The sequence below is a fragment of the Hypanus sabinus genome, chromosome 24 (assembly GCF_030144855.1).
Source record: "Hypanus sabinus isolate sHypSab1 chromosome 24, sHypSab1.hap1, whole genome shotgun sequence".
Taxonomy (NCBI): domain Eukaryota; kingdom Metazoa; phylum Chordata; class Chondrichthyes; order Myliobatiformes; family Dasyatidae; genus Hypanus; species Hypanus sabinus.
The window spans coordinates 8,597,588-8,619,457 of NC_082729.1; the positions used below are offsets into that span (position 1 = coordinate 8,597,588).

Genomic DNA, 21,870 nt, shown 5'->3' on the forward strand with positions numbered 1-21,870 from the left:
TGATTACTTTGATACTTATTGACACACTCCAGGACAATCTGTGTGGCACGTGGCCAAGTGGTCAAGGGTGTTTGACTAGCAACCTGAAGGTCGTGAGTTCAAGCCCAGCTGAGGCAGCGTGTTGTGTCCTTGAGCAAGGCACCTTAACCACACAATGCTCCAGTCTACCCTGCTGAAAATGGGTCTGGGCGAAATACTATGGGTCAACCTTGCGACAGATTGGCTTCCTATCCTGGTGGGGAGGGGGGGCTCGTACTCTCAGTTGCTTCACGCCACAGAAACCGGCATAAGCACCGGCCTGATGAGCCACAAAGGCTCGGGACAGACTTTGACAGCTTTGACCAGGACAATCTACAGTTGTCAATTAACCCACCAACACATGCGTGGGATGTTGGAAACCAGAGCACCCAGCAGAAATTCTCATGGGCATGGGGACAACAGAATCAAATAAAAACCTTTGGTGTTGTGAAGCTGAAGGCTTCACTTCTGTATTACAATAGACCCTTGGAAACCAGGCTATGGACCATTTATTACTGTAGCCTGCATTTCTTCAACAGCAGATCAGCAAAACTCTACTAATTTCCTCTGGAAGTACTTTTCCTTTTTCATTCAACCTGTGCATTCAACACATGCAAAGGGATCCTTGCCCTGCTATAATCTATTTACTTGTATCACAGCCCTGCTCTAGTTAAACATACAGCGTGGAATAGGCCCTTTGAGCTATTTTAACCCTCGCCTAATCAAGGGACAATTTACAATGACCAGCTACCCTATCACCGGTACATCTTTGGTCAAAGCACCAGGACAAAATCCATGCGGTCACGGGGAAAATGTACAAACCCCTGACAGGCAGCAGCAGGAATTGAACCCAAGTTGCTGGTACTCTAAAGCTATGCTAACCACTATGCTCCTGTGCCGCCTGTCACAAATTCTCCTGTCTTGGGAAATCTAACACCAATTTTATAATGAAAAACCTTGATTTGAATAACTTAAGGGCATTGATACATAAACAGAAAGTCAGCCAAGGGAGACTTCTGTCTGCAGAACATTAAATTTGGAGATGCAGCAATTTTAAATTTCCTCCATCAGATGCTGTTTGACCTGCTGAGCTCCCCCAGTATTTTGTGTGCTTTGCTCTGGATTTGCAGACTTCTTCGTGTTCATGCTACACAAAAGAAAAATAAAGGCAGAAAAGTTTAATTTTGTTCTTTGGAATGCACAAATTTGAGAATAACAGGGTACGGTTAAATGGCACCAGTCAAAATTTGTGACGGAGTTGGCCCCACGTAGAATTCGTAATACAATGCATACACTAATGGCGAGAAACTGAGATAGCATGCTAAAGCATGCATTGCATAAAGCCCCAATCAATTTTGTCAAAATTCCAACACAGTCGCTTAGTTGTCCCTAGTTTAGAAGATAAATACGATCTTGCCTGGTAGCTGCAGGCATTCACGCTCTCAAATGCTTCCGTAGAAAAGATACATGCATAAAACAAAATGTTTGTCACTTATACATGCATGCGAGCAGTTTCATATTGTGAAAGGAGGAAGGGGAGAACGAGGACAGCGGTACAAAAACACAAAGCAACTAGAGGAAATAATCCCGGGCTACTGTGTTCCGCGCATGCGCCGCCTGAGCTTGCGGTGCAACCAAGCTTGTATGTTGCCCCGGCTAGATCCCGCCCACCTTCTCCGAGTTGATTGGGCCGCTGGCGGAGCGGCGGGACGGGGATTGGAGCGGGCGCGCTGTCAGTTAGCGGTCGGCGTGTGGCGCGGGTAGGTTGGTCGGGGTAGTTAAGCGCGGCGGGCGTGCGGCGGCAGTGGCGCCGGGGGGAGGGTTTTCTTCTTTTTTTCTTCTTCTTCTTTTGGTCGCGCACACTCACGGCGGCGGCGGGGGCTCGGTGACAGGCGGCCTCTTCTCTCAGTCACTTCTCCGTGTGTGGCGGTCGGTGTGCCCCTCGCACACCAACACTCGCTCACTTGCGCGGGCGGCGATGGTCGGGGAAATGGAAGCCAAGGAGAAGCCGAGACCCAGTCCCGACTACTTGATGCAGCTGATGAACGACAAGAAGCTGATGTCGAGTCTGCCCAACTTCTGCGGCATCTTCACTCACCTGGAGCGGCTGCTGGACGAAGGTCGGTAGGAGGAAGGAGAGGGGAAGTAGGGGAGGGAGAGGGGGAAGGGTGGAGAGTGGCTTCTGGATGGGAGGGTTGAGGGACTTCAGGGGAATGGAAGTAGGAAAAGGTTTCATGCATGGGAATGTTGAGGGACTTCAGGGGAAGGGAAGTAGTAGAGAGTCCTCTGGACGGGAGGGTTGAGGGACTTAAGGCGAAGGGAAGAAGGAAGGAGTCTTCTAGATGGTTGAGGGATTGGAGAGGAGTGAAGTAGGAGAGGGAATTCTTGGGAGAAACGTTGAGGGACCAGGGGAGAGGGGATCCTTGGGGAGGGAGGGTTGAGGGATTTCAGGGGGAGAAAGTCCGAACCAAGGTATCTTGAGGGTTGAGGAAAGTAGGAAAGGAGTTTCGGGTGGGAAGGAAGAAGGGGAGGGTATTTTAGGGGTACTTTTGAGGTCGAGAGGGAGTGAAGGCTAGAGAAAGGAAAAATGGGGAGGAGAAAATAGTGTTGGGGGAAGTGCGAGAGGAGAGATAATTGAGGGTGAGGGGCCGGAGGAAGGTTATTGGGAGGAATGAGGGGAGGAATAAATGGAGTTGGGAGAGGGGGAAGAGGAGAAAAAGTTGAGGGAAGTCGGGGAGGTAGAGAGGGGTGGAGGAGGAATGGAAGGAAATAGGCGAAGTGAGGATGCAAGGAGGGAAGTTGAGGTAAAGAGGGGCTGAAGGGAGAGTGAAGCCAAGGTGGTGGGTGGTCGGAGCGAGGAGTTTGTTGGGACGAAGGAAACAGTTGGGGCCGGCATGAGGCTCCGGGGTGATGGTGGTTTGAGAGACATTCCCGGCCCGGAGGGGAAAAGATCCCACTCTCTGCATCTGCTGACAACGAATCAACCTTCTATCGATTAAAAAAAATAATACGACTTGACGTGGGGTCGATTTTTAGGAACAAAAATCAACCCGACCGTGTCTAGCCCGCTCTCCCCCCACCGCTAGTGTGGGTGGGAATGGGCCGGCGTGGTGGGAAATGTTAAATCAATTAAACTTTCCCATCCAACAAATATTACGGCATTTAAAATTAAAAACTTTGTAGGAAAGTTAGTCACTAAGAATATTTCGTTGTAGTGTTTGTGTTCTTTGTAATTTTCCTCTCCGGCCCACAGGCCTTGGTTGATGCCTACATTTGGCAAGATGCGACATTATAAAGTTTCTCCTCTGTCTGCCCCCAGTTCATCTAAACTCCCGACATTTCAGGGTTAACCGATGGGACTGCAAGCCCGACTGGCTTCTGCTGTCTCTAGGAATGTCGGAAAAGCAGTAATTTTATTTTTCAGACGGGTTTAAAACGCTTTTCGAAGTTTGCTGAAAACTTTTTTTTGTATGCTTTGGTGCGTAGCCGGGAATCTTTCCAGAGGAAGTCGGGTCTCTTTTCCTGCTCTTGCAGCAAGCCGTGTTGTTTACGGGTCTTTGCTGCGAAATCCGCCTGAAAATGTCGGCTTTTCGTTTCCAGCTATCCTCCCGCCCTCCTTTTTTTAAAAGAAAACAATGCATTCGTATTGAAAGTGGAAGGCCACGGATTTTTGTTTCGCCTACCCCTGAAGCCCACTTCGGAGAGTCATCACATTTGCCAAATGCAGCTCCAGATCTAACACTAGGCTGCGCTAGACAATGCAAAACAAATTTCACATCGGCCTCTCAACGAGACCGATGCAGAATTGATTTCCTAAAATCACTGTTTACAACAAGGCATTAAATAATTAAAAATAATCGGCACGGCTAATTTCTATGGTAATTGCATTATCAAATTCCCTAGCAATTGTAGATGAGCGACTTTCAGTGTTAGTGCTCAAACGATAATTGCTGTTAGGTAATCTTTGTTTGATATAATTACTGAATAGTTGCCTTTTTTGTGTGTGTGCAGCACTTTAATGTTGTACCTCTTGGTTACCTGAGAGAAAATCAACTGATCTACTGATCCTGCAGTACTTCCTGCCCAGCAGGTTTTGGTAATCCTGAGTGCTGGGCTTGGAGTAAATCCCCTCCTCAAGTCGCTCCTGTTTATTTGCAAATCAGCATAGTCATTTCAGGGTTGATTCACAAACAAGAGAAAATATGCAGATGCTGGGAATCTAAAGCAATCCGTAAATTGCTGGAGGAACTCAGCAGGCCAGGTAGCATGTATGAAAGAGAAAACAGTTGACATTGTGGGCTGGGACCCTTGCGGGCTGGGACCCTTGCGTGCATTAGTCAGGTTTGATGTGCTGACTTCACAGCAGTGTGATTGTGAAGCATCAAGAGTCTCAGCTAACCACTATTTTGGAGTCTGGATGGGGTTTTACTGCTTCCTTATTCTAGCATTCTTTTTGGATAAGGAGACCCTGGTACTTAGATGTATGACATACCATGTCTAGTTGGAAAAAGGGGGGCTTTCCATGATCAGTATTAATCATCCCCTAAATTTCAAAGTAAATTATAATTTACTGGTTGTGTGGTTGGGACATGTAGGTACAGTGGGTCAGAAGGGGCTGCTTTATCTTTTAATTTCAGACATTTGCTGTTCATGGGAACTTGTAACAAATTTCACAACATACACCGGCGATATTGAATCTGAATCTAACTTGCTGTGCACAGATAGTCTGCTTGTGGATTACCTATTGAATGCTCGATGATGCTCCAGAAGGTGCTTGATTACCTGTAGAACACTTGAGGGTGTTCCTCAGCTCATGTAGGCAGCAAATGGTTATAGGTTTTTTTTCAGCCGTTCGTATCAGAAATGGGTCAAATTTATCACCTAGAACAGTACCCTGATTCCTTCCTTTATGTTCATCTGGACTTTGAGCTGCCGGTTTAATTTGGCTGCAGAAATGGATTATTCCAAATACTGCGTGTAGGCTACATGAGTTCTGCAGTTTTGTTTAGCTTCATGGGTTCTTCCGTGCAAAAGAAATCTTTAACTTGAACAGAGTACTTTAATGCTTTCACAATAACTGTAGACTTGCGCTGCATCACATTCTGGTTATGTATCCTCTTATTCTTTGATGTGACCCTCTGTTTTAGATATGCATTAATTGTGCATAGACTTCCAAGGGGCAGTGTAATGCTTTTTCCAGTAATTTTCCTATTTCATTTTTGGCAATAAATAGGCCTTTCTTCAGTTTGTGGAGCAGGTAGGGTAACTTTGCCAGCTGCCACTCCATTTTCTGTCAGCCTCCTTGCACTGTAGTTCAAACCTTCTTTGAGCTTTGAATTTCTCATTCTTTGATTTTAATTGCATTTCATTTATTTTTGATATTGCTCAAACACTATTGGAGCTTTGAAGAAGCTTTAAATGACATGTGGATGTAAGGGGTAGTAAAGGTTTGTAGCGCAAAGAATGTGTAGATTATCGATGGCTATCTTCATTCAATCACTCTTGCCCTAACCCTGAAATTTTCAATTATGGATCTGTTTTTTTTTTGCATACTGTCAACAGACTGATTGGAAAGGTCAGAGATTCAGGGCTGAATTACGAGGGAGTGGTCGGTTCAGCTCGCTGCTTCATGAAGTTTACTCATCTGTGCTGAACCGAGGCTGCACCTTGCAACTGACAGACTTTTGAATTGGCTGTAAATTTGCTTTTGGGAACTTCAGTTCTGAGCGCTATTTGTATTATTCGCACAGTTTGTTTTTACTCTCTGTATATTGGGTGTTTGACGGTCGTCTTTTGTTTTAATGGGTTCTATTAGGTTTCTTTGTGGTTATCTGTAAGAAAACAAATCTCAAGGGTGTATGTATTATAGATGACCACTACCTTTCTGACATTGATATGTGGCTTGTGCCCGTCAGTCTGAGTCTGCAGTAAGGCGCAGGATTTGTTGGGCATTATCTCTGGTTAACTTTTTGAATGTCAATGCTTTTTAAAATATATTAGAATTTGGTTTTCGGTAGAGCAGTATTAAATATGTTGGTACACACTTTGGACATAATTCCATTTGGGTGAGCTGAATCCATTGCAATTTCTTTTAAGCCCTTCAAGATAATTGCTTTTAATTTTTTTTCTTGTGATTATTGGTTATGTCTCATTACTCAAAATTGATATTTTTAGAACTCCATCACTTTTCCTCCATTTCTTTTCCTTCCCACTCCATCATACCTTGTTCAGTGGTGTTATTTTAAGCATATAGGTTTTAAATGGGCCTGTTATGTTTTGATCATTAACCACCATTTAACATTGGACGGTGGCTTTGAAAAGGTTACTGACCATATCAAGCAACTAAGAATGTCACAACTCTGTTTGGTGAAGTAACATCTACGATGGAGGTGGTTGGGATGGCGAAAATCTTCAAAGAGACAGTACAAAAGCTAAATCAGTGCCAGCCATTTGCATCTTCAGCCAAAGGCTCCGTGGACCCATGTTGGGAAACACGTGATTTACATTATTCCCACCCTTCCACTTTATTCAACTCACATTTCCAATCTTCTGCTCCACCCTGATTCTGTTACTCATCTACACACTGACAGTGATCTACTTTGTCCGATCAGCTTGCTTATTTCTGTACTGGAGGGAACACCCATGTTCATAGGGAGAATGTGCAGCCCATGTACAGCGCTGAAGGTCAGGATCAAACTGGCTTCAGTGGAGCCGGGAGGCAGCAACTTCACCTTGAACATGAATTTCTCCTGTTATTCCCTTCAGCCTCTTTCATATCACTTACAACATGATAGACCAGGTTTTCTCATGGCCTGTCAGTGTGTCCAATTAGCAAATACAATTTCCAGCTTTGAAAATCAATACAGATGCTGGAAATCTGCAATAAAAACAGCAAGTGCTAGCTGACCTGTTTTAAAACACTTATCTTGTTAGTTATTAGTGGCAATGCTTTAACTTTTGCAAGTATTTTTGGGTATTGTGTGTTGATATGATTTTGGCTATAATGTGTAAGAGTTACAAACTAAACCTCAGTGGAGGAAATTGCCCCTCTTTTTATCTATTGCCAGATACTGATTGACTTGGTAACTGCAGATTCACGAGTGTTAAGTCTGATTGGTCTGGAGAGTATTGAAGCATAAAGATGAGAGATTGCTTGTGGTATGGGTACATCTCTGGATTTTGATTGACATTTGATTTGCTTTTTGTCTCCCTGTCGTCCTGGTTGTCAGCTAAGGAGCTGTGGTGATGTTAGCAGGCCTTTGTGTTAAGTTGAAGGACAAGTCCTTGATTTGATACCTCCCAAAGCTTTTTTCCCCAGAAGATGGATAATGCATCTGACACTTGGCATTTCATTGAGCTAACATGGTAATGTAGCTGAGGAAAGTCATTCAACAACAATTAGTTTTGCAAGGTGCCTTCTGCACCATTTTTTCACACAGTGGTTGATTGCACAGTCTGAAATCAGCTGTGAGACTGCATATGGTCTGGTTCAGAGGTGATCTTTTTGAAGAATATAAGATTGAGGAAGCTTTTTGAAAGATATTTCCCTTTGTCTAGAACCAGGAGAGATTTGCCAGAATCAGGGGCTGCAGTTTCAAGAAAGATGAGGGATTTGGTACAGAGTGTTTTTGGCATTCTCCACCTTAGAGAGCTATGGAGGCTGGATCATTAAATTAATTAAATGCTGGGTAGATGCACTTTTGAGTCTAAAGGGGAACTGACCATTTTGGGGAAAGAAGCAGGAAATTGAGAGTGGAGATCATGATCTATAAAGTCACTTATTGAATGGCAGAGCATGCTTAGACTCACATGACTTGAGCCTCTTATTTATATCCTTGCTGACCTGTGGCAGTTGCTAGGAAGAAGAGTGGAATTGGTGGCTAGGGAACTGTTCAGTGACCAATTTTTTGAGGGAAAAATTCTATTCTTTCAGTCCGATATTACAGAAACATTTTGGGGATGAGAGACTGCTAAACTAGAAGACTGGAAGGCAATTCTATAGATATTCACCATTTAGACACTGATCTCTTCCTCATCTTTGCCTCGTGGAGTGGGGGGGGGGGGGCGGAACAAAGCTATTATGTTAGTGAATTTACTTTGATTTCTACTGCCTCCTCTTGCTCTATTTCCCACCCCTTCCTGCAATCCAGCAACTGCAATCCGATCAGATGTTCTTATCTTTATCTGTTCGTTAGACTAATTGTATTTTGTATAAGTGACCTGCCTGCTTTAGCATGTCACTGTTTCAATGCCTGCTAGATTGATAGTGTGTGCACGCGCATATATATATATCAACAGTGAGTGCAAAATAACAGAAATTTTTTAAAAAGTGAGGTAGTGTTCATGGGCTTAATGTCCATTCAGAAATTTTGAGAGGGAAAGAAGCTGTTCCTGAGTCATTGAGCGTGTGCCTTCAGACTTGTGTACCTCCTACCTGTTGGCAACAACGTGAAGAGGGCACTCCTGGACGGTGGCGATCCTGAATGATGGCTGCTGCCTTCCTAAGGCATTGCTCCATGAAGGTGTCTTGGATATGGAGGCTGGTATCCATGACAGAGCTAACTAATTTTATAAGCTTCTGCAATTTATTTTCAGGTTATACAGCAGATCCCCCAATATCAGGCTCTCCATGGTACATTTGTAGTTTTCAAGTGTTTTAGTTGACAAATCAAACCGACTCAAACTCTAATCAAATGTAGCTACTGTCTTGCTGTCTTTATAGCTGCATCAGTATTTTGTGTCCAGGTTAGGCCCACAGAGATGTTGACACCCAGAAACTTGAAATTGCTCACTCTCTCCACTACTGATCCCTCTAAGACGATTAGTTTGTGTTCCTTCGTCTTGCCCTTCCTGAAGCCCACAATCAGCTCTTTGGTGTTGCTGACCTAGAGTGTAAGATGAGTAAATATGAAATGATCTTTTATCAAATTTTCACAATTTTGAATTCTGTAGATGAGTTGATTAGTTATTGCATGTACAGTTGGAATGTGATTGTTGCTTTGCAAAGTTATAGTGGGTTCACGTCACTTGTCATATGCAGCCTTGCAGGATTCATGTGATCTCACTTATTTGATCTTGGTTTGCATCATCTGATATGGTACATTCTCTGACTGCTGAATATATTTTAGTAGAAATCAGTTCTGCAGAATTCAACCACATTTTATATTTGTCAGTGATCTGTCCACTAATGCTAGATTGAAGGAATTGGATTAGCTATTGCAATGAAAATTAAGAGGGAAATGATAATGCTGCTGAGATAAAGCTTATTGCTTCTATAAATTTACATTAGTTTTGCAGAGTGAACTTTTTTCACAATCTTTTTTGGATAAATCTGTGAATGTTGGAGGAAGATGTGTATGTGTAAATATTGGCTCTGGGTTTATTTTCTGGGTGTTAGAAGGCCACCATTTTGAAGGAGGTAGTGTTAAGAGTTTTTAAGCATGTAAAGGTGAGCAAATCGCTAGGGCCTGACTAGGTATATAATATTATGGGAGGCACAGGAGGAAATTGCTTGGGACTTTGTATCTGTTAGGCACCAGACGATTGGACTGTGGTTAATGTGCCTTTGTTTAGGAAGGTCTGCAAGACCTGGCTAAGGATGCACAGGAATCATGTCAGTGAAGAGAAAGATTCCCATCCAATAAGTAAGGCACAAGATCATCCAGCATTCAGGAAGAGAAAGCTTTGGGAGGCATCAAAACAAGGACTGTTTAGGATTAGTGAGAAATCCTATCTCAAAAATGACCAGTAGGATTGATAAGGTCAGGGTAATGATGTTGAATGCACGAACTTTAGAAAGGTAACACATGCAAAATGCTTGAGGAACTCAGCAAGTCAGGCAGCATCTATGAAAAGGAATTATCAGTCAATGTCTTGGACCAAAAGCCTTCATTGGGATCTTTTCCATAGATGCTGCCTGACCAGCTGAGTTCCTCTAGCATTTTGTGTGTGTAACTTTGGATTTCCAGCATCTGCAGATTTTATTGTGTTCGCCTTTGTCAAAAGTGCCATGTGGTAGTCTGGTTGAGAAGATTAGAGTACGGAGCATCCAATGTGACAGCAGATTTGGGTACAAAATTGTTTTTGGTTATAAGCAGCCAGACAATGAGTTAATTTCCACAGGACAGCCTGTGACCAGTAGTGTGTCACAGGGTTATGTGCTGGGCCTTTGTTCATATCAGGTCAAGTCACTTTTATTGTCATTTTGACCATAACTGCTATGCACAGTACATAGTGAAAATGAGACAACATTTTTCAGGACCATGGTATTACATGATACAGTACAAAAACTAGATTGAGCTACATAAAAAAAACAACACAGAGAAAAAAAACTACACTGGACTACATATTTCTGATTTGGAAGGAAATGTAGGTGTCATGGAATGTAATTTTGCCAATGATAGCAAAATTGATGCTGTTGTGGACAACAGTGGTGTCTAAGATTACAACAAAGTTTAGATTAACTGGTTAAATTGGACAAGGGAATCGTTAATGACACTTGTAAAGTGATGTACCTTAATAAATTAAGTTAGAGTACAACGTACAGTGAATGGCAGGGAAAGCATGAGTATCACTGAACAGAAGCCTGGAGTATATAAACACGAGATTCTGCAGATGCTGAAAATCCAGAGCAACACACTCACAATGCTGGAGGAACTCAGCAGATCAGACAACATCCACGGATATGAATAAGCAGTTTATGTTTCAGGCCAAAAGGCTTTCTCCTTCCTTTCCAGTCCTCCTGAAGGTTCTCCTGAAGCATTGACTGTTTATCAATTTCTGTGGATGCTGACTGACTTGCTGAGTTCCCCCAGCATTTTGTTTGTTCCACACAATACTTAATTTCCTGAAATTTAATGGTGAAGGCAGTGTCAAACGTACTTGTGATGTCTGAGGCACTAAATATAGGAGTTGAGTTTGTGTTAAAGTTGTATAAAATGATGGTTAGGCTGCAGTTGGTGTGTTGATCTGGTTGTCACACTATAGGAAGGATGTGATTAAGCTAGGGCGTGTGTAGAAAAGAATCTCAGCAATGTTGCCTGAACAGGAAAACGTGAATCATAAAGACAGACTGCATAGGCTGGGACTCCTTTCCCTGGAGTGAAGGGGGGCAAAAGATGATTCTATTGAAGTTTATAAAATTGAAGGGTTTATTAATGTTCCATTAGCAATGTAGTCTAAAACTAGAGAGGATAAGTTTAAAAGTTGGGAAAAATCTTAAGGGGATCTAAGGAGTTGATATGTGGAACAAACTGCCAGAGAATGTGGTAGAGGCAAATGTATTTTCAACATTTAAGAGATTTGACTAGGAACATAGATAGGAATAATTCAGAAATACAGACAAATTGGATTGAAAATCTTGGTTTGCAAGAATACTTTGCACTGAAAGAACTTTCTGCCCTGTATAACTTAATCTGTAACTTTATTGTCCATCTTTATTGGCTGATAGTGTAGTGGCATCTGCACTAGAATTTGAGGTGAGTGGTCCTGTGTTTGATTCCGGCTGGCTCCTTGCACACTTTCCATTCATGCTGGGTTGAGTGTCAAGCTAGCAACTTGGCCTTGTTTTAAAAGAATAGAAACTGCAAGGTTGCTGTCTGATGCACCGTAAGGTAGGAAAGGAACTAACAGCTATGCTTGAAGTGCGTGGTTTTCAAGGCCACTTCTGGAGGTGTTTGACTTGACCACATTAGTGGATTTAGAATCAAGGGTAAGGAGTTTATCCTCATTCTAAAAGGGTTCTGTAATGACGACACCCATTGGTAATTACTGTTTGATTTTAAACTCCAGGTAAAAGTAACTTGTATTCTATAGCAGTTATTGTGAAACCTGAGTTTCTGGATTTAATTGCTGTTCATTTTTTCTGGAATAGAGTTCAGAAAATGTCACTCCTACTGGAATCTCATGTTAATTCACTTGTTTATAAATAGGCCGTACATTTTTAGGCACAAGGCACAAAGTTTTTTTTTCACTGCCATGAATCTTTAGAACACTTGAAAGGTGAAAGTGAGGTTTTCTTGATAAGGCAGTGATTGAAAACTTATAACAAGTGAATGCGAATGCAGAGGATTTGCCCTGATCTCGCTAAATGGTGAGATAGTTGGGGGTTTAGGAACTTTGATTCTCAGTCACATAACTGCACATAAAAGCCATGGTTACCATTTGCTTGCTTGATGTCTCATTGACATTCTAATTGATGTGATGGTGACAAAATGCTGCAATTTCAAGCTCAGAACACTTGGCTTGCACTTTTTTAAATAAGTACATGTGATGAATTTGAATGAGGTTGGAGTGAAACACTGCTTGTAATTCTGTATGCAAAGCAACACACAAAATGCTGGAGGAACTCAGCAGGTCAGGCAGCATCTATGGAAAAGAGTAAGCAATCAATGTTTTAGGCTGAGACTGTTCATCAGGATGGGGGTGTGGGGGAAGAATTCTTCAGAATAAGATGGGGGAAGGGAGGTAGAAGTACATGGTGGTAGGTAATAAATGAAATTGGGTGAGGAGGTGAAGTGAAGAGCGGGGAAGTTGGTGAATGAAAAAGGGCTGGAAGGGGGGGTATCTGACAGGAGAGGACAGAAGACCATGGAGAAAGGGGAACAGGGAGGAGCATCAGAGGGAGGTAGTGGCAGGTAAGAAGAGAAGGTGAGAGAGGAAAACAAGAATGAGGAATGGAATGGTGAAGGAGAGGAGGGCTATCAGTTACTGGAAGTTTGAGAAATTGTACAAGCCATCAGGTTGGAGGCTACCCAGACAGAATACAAGGTGTTGCTGCTCCAACCTGAGTGGCCTCATCCTGGCAGTAGAGGCGGCCATGGACTGACATGTCTGAATGGGAGATTTGGTACGTCACCGAAGACACTCGCATATTTCAGCGGATGTATAGTGGAGTGCATTCTAACTGGATGTGTCACTGTCTGTTATGGGATGGCTGCTGCACAGGATCAAACTAAGCTGCAGAGAACTGTAAACTTAGCTCCATTTGATTTCTGAATGGACATTAAGCCCATGAACGCTGCCTCACTTTTTATTTTTGCTTTACTTATTTTATTGGGTTGTGTGTGTGTGTGTAATTCACATTTTTTATGTTATGTGGGGAGCTAGATTTTTATTTATTGTACTCAAGTACCATGATTTTTGTAAATAGGTAACTTCAAGAAAGATTTTTAGGAACCGATTAGGCTTTTGGTTGTGTAGATTTGGTATTTTTTTCCACTTCCAGAACTTTAATATAGAAGCCATTTGGCCCATTGAGTCCATTCTGGCTATAGAGGAACTAATTGTCCGTAAGTCCCATTGTCCCTTATTCCCATGTATTCCCGCAACTCATCTTCTCATGCCTGTTCGTTTTGCTCCCTTGGTTCTTTTTCCTATTAAGCCTGGTTAAGGGTCAGCATTCCACAGACAATTAACTCATGCAGCTCATTTTTGGAATTTGGGGCACCTGGAGCAACCAGAAGAAATGCATGTGGTTAGAGAATGTTTGAAACATGCAAACATATTGCCTAAGGACCGGATCAGCTTGGGTTCCTCCAGCTGTGAGACAGTAACGTTCGCACTGCACCTGTGACTATAATACTTGCATACCAGTTCACTACAGATAAGGGCATTTTCATCTGTAACCTTCAGAAGCTAGGATAAATCATAGGGTGACTTTCGTTTATTCTCTTAGAAGACTCTTGGGAGTTAAAATGTACGACCTGGTCTTTTAGAGTTGAAATTGTTTACTGCGGTAATAGTTTAGAATACTAGCATTTAAGCTGTGTCAATAACTATTTTTAAAACCTACTTTAAACATGTTAGATTTTGGATGAATGCTTATGGGAAACTAGTTCATTTTGTGCACGCATGTAGCTTAATATTTTTGCTTTACTTTAAAGTAGTGAAAGCCTGAGGTCCATTATTCTGAATTTATTCTGACTAAAAGTAATCAAATCCAAGATATTTTTAAGTCTGGTTTTGTTTTGTTCTTGTTTTGGGGTTTCCTGTTAGGAGATGAATCTCAGGGTTGTATAATGTATGCAAACTTTGATAATAACTGTACTTTAACCTTTTCTACATTTTTCTTGCAAAAATAGAATTCTGGTCTTGAAGTATTTGTGCAGTTGCCCTGACCAATTTCCTACAAAAATATTGTACAAAAATTTCTTATGCATTTCAAGCAATTGTATTAAGTCAGTTGTTAATATTTTTTCTAGAGATTGGTTTGTTTAAACAAGTCTGCAAAATTATTCCAAATCTGCATGTTTTGAATATGAGTTTTGGGAATCTGAGGTCAAAGTTTACAAGATTCTTTTGTAGTAGGTTGACTAATGTATTTTTGCATTCTTCTGGATAAAACAGTGGATCAGTGTGCTAACAACCTTTTGTATAGCCGTTCATTGTAGATATGAAACTAATTGACTAATTTCCTATGCTGCCGTCCATACTCGGGTCTCCTCCATTTTCTATTTCTGACATTCTCAAAATTTCTTGCTATGAAGGCAGTACACCAATGGTTTCTCTTCCTCTTCTTATACTCTGGTGCATCCCTTCTCCATCCTTGTCCTCTTCTTCGTTTACATGCTGCCCCTTGATGTCGTCTTCAAAGCATGGAGTCAGCTTCCACATATGCTCATGGCTTTCCTCCCCCACCTGCTGTGGATTCCATAGCTGTTATCACAGTCTGCAGTACCTTGGCTGATATTGGGTTTTGGGTAAGTTGTAAATTTATCCATCTTAATTTTGGTAAAACTAACGCTGTTCTAAATCTTGCCAGCACTACATCACTACATTCTTGGCCCAAAACGTCGACTATTTATTCCCCTCCACAGATGCTACCTGACCTGCTGAGTTCCTCTGGCATTTTGTGTGTTATTCTACATTGCCATCATCAGAGATCACTACCCAGGCCATGCTCTTCTCTCATTGCTGCCATCAAGCTCAAGAACAGTTACTCCTCCTCATAGGGGATAATTATACTCACTTACCCGTCCATTGAGATGTCCCACAACCAATGATTTCACTTTCAAGGACTCTATATATCACGTTATTTATTGCTATTTATATTTGCATTTGCACAGTTTATCTTCTGCACTCTGGTTGATCTTTCACTGATCCTGTTATAGTTACTATTTCATAGAAGTGCTGAGTATGCCCACAGAAAATTGAATCTCAGGGTTGTATATGGTGACATATATGTACTTTGATATTAAAATTTACTTTGAACTACTATTCAGCTAGCATCTGAGCCTTGGCTGACAAATGTACTTCACTGCACTTCCTTGGAACCTGATGAATTTTATACCCGCAAACAACAAATTCCTCCTCAGTTGTGCTATTTACATTGATTACCATGAAATTTGAGTGACTGAATTGCCAAGCATAGACTGAGATATCAGTCCTTAAGTTTTGATACCACCATCTCATTCATATTTCATCGTTGCCTTCGTCTCTGATCTTGAAATGATTGCTGCCTTATGCTTCTGACTTGTCAGTTCCTATTTCTACATTGGTAGTTGCTGATTTACATGTCGAACCTGCTTGTTAAAATGAAATATTCTGCTTTCAAAGCCATCTTGTTTTTTTTTGTTTCTTTCCCTCACCAACATTATTTATTGCCCCTTTCTGTCAAGTGTGGTTTCTGCCAGTTGTTGAGGAGTTCTTTGCTTGAGTGCTGTGTTGATGTGAGCATGGTTAGTGATGGTGGAGGAGCTGGGTTGAACTTCAATTGAGTAGCCCATAAACTGTTCTGATTGTCAAGGTTAGTTTTGGGAGATGAATTGCCAGTTGGGTGACTTTATCAGCAACTCTTCCATTGGCTTCTAGATAGTTACTGGGAGTTGTTATTTTCTTTTGCCATTCCCTCCCACATAATCCAGAACAAATGCATGAAAGACATTCAGAGCAAGGACCCATGCATTTTAGACAGATGAGACAAAATGGTAGAAAAATCTTCTGTGATTATTGCCCATGGACCAGTTCGTAGTTGTGTACTGACTTTAAAACTGTTTATTGTCACTTGTCTATTGCAGGTGTATGAAAGCACTTTGTGCTCCTTTTTAAATGTCATTCCAACTGTTACTTAATAAATTAATTTTGCCATGCAAAATTCAGATTTTTTCCTAAGAATCAGGTTGTAATACAAAGAAAATGAATTTTGTAATAGTGTTTTCCTGCTGTTTGTAGAGACTAGGTATTGAATGCCCTTTTGATCTTGTATTCCTCAATGTATTGCAAATCTAGTTTGAATATAAAACTATATTCTCATTGCCCCAAATTGAGGTTGGGTTTGCAAAATATATTGGCAAAGGAACTGAGGAAATGGTTGAAGTGACTTTAAAGAAACATTAAGTGGTTTAAGAACCAGGTTTCATACAAAGACATCTTTTTGAATAATATGTTGTTGACCCATTTTTGGAATTAATCTTAATAGTCTATCTGTTTGTTGCATCTAACTGGGATGGTGACACACCAAATTTACTGTTCTTCCTCTTAAGTTAAACATTGGTGTCTGTATTGCATCTGTGTTTTGTATGCATATGTAATGACCCCAAATGTAACACAACTGATACTCTTGCAGAACGAGGGGTAAACATGTACTTTGTAATTCATTGTACTGTGTTCAATCAATTCTGTAAATCATCAAAATATTGGAAGTGTTTAATCCATTATCTATTGAGTTGCAACTAATTGTTTTGGCTCTTAACATTTTATCAGATCCAAAAGCTTTAACAATAGGTTTTTTGGTTAGAATAGAAAGTGTAGAGGGAGTTTAGAACAAGGTCTGCCTGGCATGGATAGCAGTTTGAAAGAAATAAGTACTGGTAAAACTGGCTGCAAAACTATGTTCCTCAATGTAAACTCAAGGAACTAAAACAGGCCTAGCCTCCCCCTCCCTCTTCTATTCCCTACTCTGGGTTTTTGCCTCTTCTCACCTGTCTATCACTTCCCCCTGGGGCCCCTCCTTTTCCTTTCTCCAATAGTTCACTCTCCTCTTCCTTCAGATCCCTTCCTCTGCAGCCCTTTACCTTTCCCACCTACCTGGCTTCACTTGTCACCTTCCAGGTAGCCTCTTTCCCCTCCCACCTTTTTATTCTGGCATCTTCCTTTCTCCGTTCCAGTCCTGAAGAAGGGTCTTGGTCTGAAGTGTCGGCTATTTATTCATTTGCATTTCCAGCATTTTGTCTGTTGCATTGGATTTCCAGCAAAATTTACAGAATTTCATGTGTTTACAATTTTATTTATTCCAAACTTTACCTCATTTTTATTGCCTACATTTATCTTTTTACTGTTTCTATCTTTCAGTGTAATTAAATTTCTTTTCCCTTGGCAAATTGAAATGTTCATTTCTGACTTCCCGTTTCTCTCAAGTGCACTTATCCAAAGATTCCAATGCCTTTTCATGCTTTCCAGATTTTCAGCATGTGCTTTTTTTTTGGTTTTGATAGTGATTGAGCTCCTTATTCAGTATGCTAACTGTAATCCATATGAATTCCTCAGGTTAATATTGACGTTAATGTAGGAGGTTAAGCAAGACTTGTGCATAGGAATAAAATTTCAGCAGGCCTGAAACTATAATAAATAGGTTTGAAGCAAGTGTAGTGAAGAGGGTGTGTCTGGTGTTGGAGTGGGAAAAGAAACTAAGTGATGAAAGGACACACTGTCAAAAAAATTGCCAAATGACATGGCCAGTTAATCGCCCCTTTACCAAGTATTAGTTTTGTGTGTGTGTGTGTGTACACACATCTTGTTCTGGATATTCTGGTATATGGTTATTAGTACTTTAGGCTATGTGCACATATGCACGCCGATAGATTTTTCACAGCTTTTGTACATTAATTGAAAATGAGATCTTTTTTAATTTGGCATTTTGGCAACACAGTTGTTGCTATAGTAATCAGATGTTTGGATTTCTGTAGTTTATTTTCATATTAAGTTTTAAATTTTTGGAGTGTTCAGTTGCAGTATTCTGTAGTGGGACTTGCTGTGAAATTTGCCATGCATCCTTTTGACTTCGATTTTGTATGTCATAAAGTTTGAGAAGGTAACAGTCCCAGCGTGGATTAATGATTAATAGATTCTAACTTTTCCAGTGAGGGGTATCATTACATAGTCAGTATAACTGACTTGGAGGAAGGAAACACGAGGAACTCTGCAGGTGCTGGAAATTCAAGCAACACACACAAAATGCTGGTGGAACGCAGCAGGCCAGGCAGCATCTATAGGGAGAAACACTGTCGATGTTTCAGGCCGACGAAGGGTCTCAGCCCGAAATGTTTACAGTGTTTTTCCCTACAGATGCTGCGTTCCACCAGCATTTTGTGTGTTGCTTGGAGGAAGGAAGGTAGTTATTGGTTCTGAGTAAACTGGCAAATGGTCTCTTTCTTTTCAAACAATTCCCCCACCCTTGGGATTCTGACAACTATGGATTTTAGGTCAGTTTGGATATATGTGTATGATAGCAATATATGGACTATTGTTACTGGAGAGGCTTTTTTGATTTTCCAGCATGTAAAATTAATGCTTGTTTTCCACCCTTGTGTATTAAAGACTGTGCCAAGGAACTTGACGTGCATGTGCTCACTGATAGTTTTAGGGTCCTGGTAGGGTAAGAAATCTGGGGTAATTCTTTAGCTTTGACTGGACATGAAAGAAGAATTGGATGATTGCATTTCCATCCAGCTGGATTGTTTGAAAGATCATGTCTGGTTAGTTATGTTGATGCTGTTGATGGGTCAAGACGGCAGATGTTTAATATGGAGCTTCTGAATTCGTAAGATACTGAAGAACCTGGAGCTACTTGGTGTCAAGCAGCATCTATGAGGAAGGGGGATAAGAAGAAGGAGTTGTCGATATTTCACGTGGAGACCGTGCAACAGAGCTGAAAGTGCAGGGAGAATATGGGCAGTATTTATGAGAGGTTCATGGTTGAAGGAGGCTGGACAAAAGTTGCCAGAGGTAGAATTGGGGAATGGGCAAGGTGGATGATTGACAGAAGCAGACAAGGAACGTGTAAGTGGCAGATGGAGCCACATGGTGGGAATGGAGAGTCCAGGCGGAAGCAGGCTGCATGGAAGGTGATAAGTGGGAAGACAAAAGCTTGGTGTATGATAAATGCAGAATGTTTAGAGAGAAGTTTGAGTTATCAGGAGAGGCCTGATAGGCTGGGACCTTTTTACATTTGGATTGCAGGAGGTTGAGGTGAGACCTTGGAGGTACATAAAATCATGAGAAGAGTAGGTAATGCGGATGGACACAGTCTTTCTCTCAGTATACAAGTCACAAGAGTATAAAGATCAGGGTTGATGGGGAATAAATTCAAATGGAACCTAAGGGCCAACTTTTCAGAAGATGGTTGGTACTTGGAGCAAGCTTGCACAGGAAACTGAAGATGCAAGTGCAATAAAAATTGAATTTTTTTTGAACGTGATGTTATTATCTGCACCTTGTTGCGTATCAGTCATATCTTTTGAAAGAGAATTTGAGAGAATAATTCTCAGGACTATTGTACTGAGTCGAGTGGAGATGGGAAGTCGCTCGCAGGTTTGATATACAAGAAGGCACGCTGTTTCAAACTGAATGTGTAGTGGTAATTTTGAAAGGATAGTTTTTGGGTGGGTGGGGAGGAAATGTGGGGCAGTTGAATTATCTTTATTTCAACCATATGGCAACACTATCAGTAACTTTGCTGTTTTCAGTCCAATGGAGGGATTCAGAGAAGTTCTGGGTCAGATCGTGAATTGTGACAGTCTTTACGGTAAGGTTAAACTGGCATTCTCAAACCTCTGAGTATTCAGTGGTTTATTGATTGAAAATTATGCTGAATATAGGCAAGTTGTACAGATATATAAATTACATATTTTTTCCAGAAAGGAGCCAGTGAATTGAGTTTTTCCTTATCAGAAGAATATTCAGTACCTTTATGCTAATATTCAGTCGGAACAGGGATGATTGACTACAAATCTCATCAGGTGCAAAGCTAAAAACCTTTTATCCCTTTTTCCTGATGCTCAATAGTTGTGTGTGTGTATTATCATCAAGTAGTAATACTGAAAGCATACAGGTTAAACATCTGTTCATTTTGTCCATACTGGTAACCAAAATGGCTGTTCCTCAAAAAAAATCCTTTTTGTAATATGCGCCCTTTCGTAATGGTGAAATAATGTGGATTTTTTTTGCTTTACAATGTAAAAATCATTTTTTTTGCACGTAGCACAACTAGACTCGGCTTTTGCAATGAACTCTTAAGTTTCCTCTTGTTAGATACTGACATATGCAATATTATCAGAACTGCGAGTCTGGATTCTACTGCATTCTTACTTCCATGCACAAGCTTCCTTGATTTTTTTAATATATACTTGTGGATCTAGATTTGATGGTAATTGTTTCTTCTGAGCTTGGCGTGAGCAGAATTGTTTGGGTTTCTTCTCTCTCAATTCATAGCTAATGGAAAAGGCAAGGTACTTTGTGGTTATGTCTGGGCTAGGTTTTGAACTCTTATAAAAGGTAACGCCCAGAATTTTAAAACTGTATGAAGAGCTATGGGACTAGACTGATTAATAACACAAAATACTTTGGGGTCAAAGCAACACGCGCAGCGCCCTCCTGACAAAGGGCCTCCTGAATCGTTGACTGTTCGTTTCCACGGATGCTGCCCGACCTGCTGAGTTCCTGTAGACTGATTAATAGTTTGGCATGAACTAGATGGGCCAAAGAGGCTCTTTCTGTGTTCTATGAATATGGCTGAAAATAAAACGGCCACTTTTGGTCAACGTTGGCAATTCTGGGATTAGGTTCATGCCTCAGTGGAGCAAAAGTTAACACTACTACCTAAGCACCAGTGACTCAGGTTTGACCATGACCTTGGATGCTGGCTCCGTGGAATTTGCACATTCTTTGACCATGTATTGGTGACAGCTGCAAATTACCAATTAATATAACGTTAATGGCAACCAGAATCAGGCATTGACGGAAAAGGCATAGGTATGCAGGAAATGAAGAGAAAGGAAAAGGGGCTTCAGGTCCTCAATGCATTATCAATGCCTGATTTGTGGACATCTCATATGTGAGCATTTGGGTGGTTGGGGATGGATTTGTTAACTGCAGCAGTTATGTTTTGCTGAATGGGGAGTAGGGAATTTCCTATCCCACCCAGTGCTGTAACTAATCAGGGCTAGGTGGAGCTGAGCAGACTGAATTGTTTACTCTGTCCAGCTGTAGTGGCCTCTCTTCCCATACCCACTTGGTCTCCAATCAGCTGCTTCTCTCATACTCTCCCACTTTCTTTTTGTGTTCATTTCTAACTTGTAAAAGTACTAGGTTACAAGGGGTTCTCAGGAACATTTCTGTACTAGGATTACTTAGAGCATGGACTGAGTGGGATGGATGGCTGCTTTCTGCCGTTACAAAATAAGTTAATTATTGGAAAATCTGCTCCGCACTGTAAGAAATGCTGTTGCTGCAGAAAATGAAAAGAGTGCTAGACTTGCTGAGGCCACATCTGTGGGAACAGAAACTGCTAACACTCCAGGTCAAAGACTTTGCCAGAGCTGGGAGAGAGACAATGGAAGCTTAAATTACAGGGAGGGGGAGATACCTCTGGAGTAAATCCAGGGTGACCTTGGGGTATAGGTTTATCTGAAGCTTTCATTTCTTCCCAGTTCTGACAAAGGAGGGTTTGATCTGAAATTTCAGCTGTTTTTGCTGCTGACTTGAGTGTTTCCAGCACTTTTTTAGATTTCCAGCATTTATGATTTTTTAAAAACTTTTTTGGATCTTCACGCTGCTTTTGAAAACGTTGGGCATTATCTGTTGAATTGCAGGCATGTTTGTATGAGTTCATAGAAGATGTTTTTCATGCAGTCTACC

The 21,870-nt window shown here is 41.3% G+C and overlaps 1 protein-coding gene across 8 annotated transcripts in view; it reads left to right on the forward strand.

Moving 5' to 3' along the window:
• The first annotated feature begins 1,569 nt into the window (after positions 1-1,569).
• The window catches only part of qkia (QKI, KH domain containing, RNA binding a), a 136,012-nt gene continuing 115,711 nt past the window's right edge, over positions 1,570-21,870 (forward strand). For 2 of the 8 annotated variants that reach the window (XR_009507769.1, XR_009507770.1), the window contains exon 1: positions 1,570-2,138. Coding sequence is in view for 5 of the 8 variants with exons in the window: in XM_059949249.1 (XP_059805232.1) it covers positions 1,997-2,138 (142 nt within the window). In the remaining 3 variants the exon portion in view is untranslated. The remainder of the gene's footprint in view (positions 2,139-21,870) is intronic. The other 6 variants (XM_059949249.1, XM_059949251.1, XM_059949253.1 and 3 more) reach the window with 6 other exon arrangements.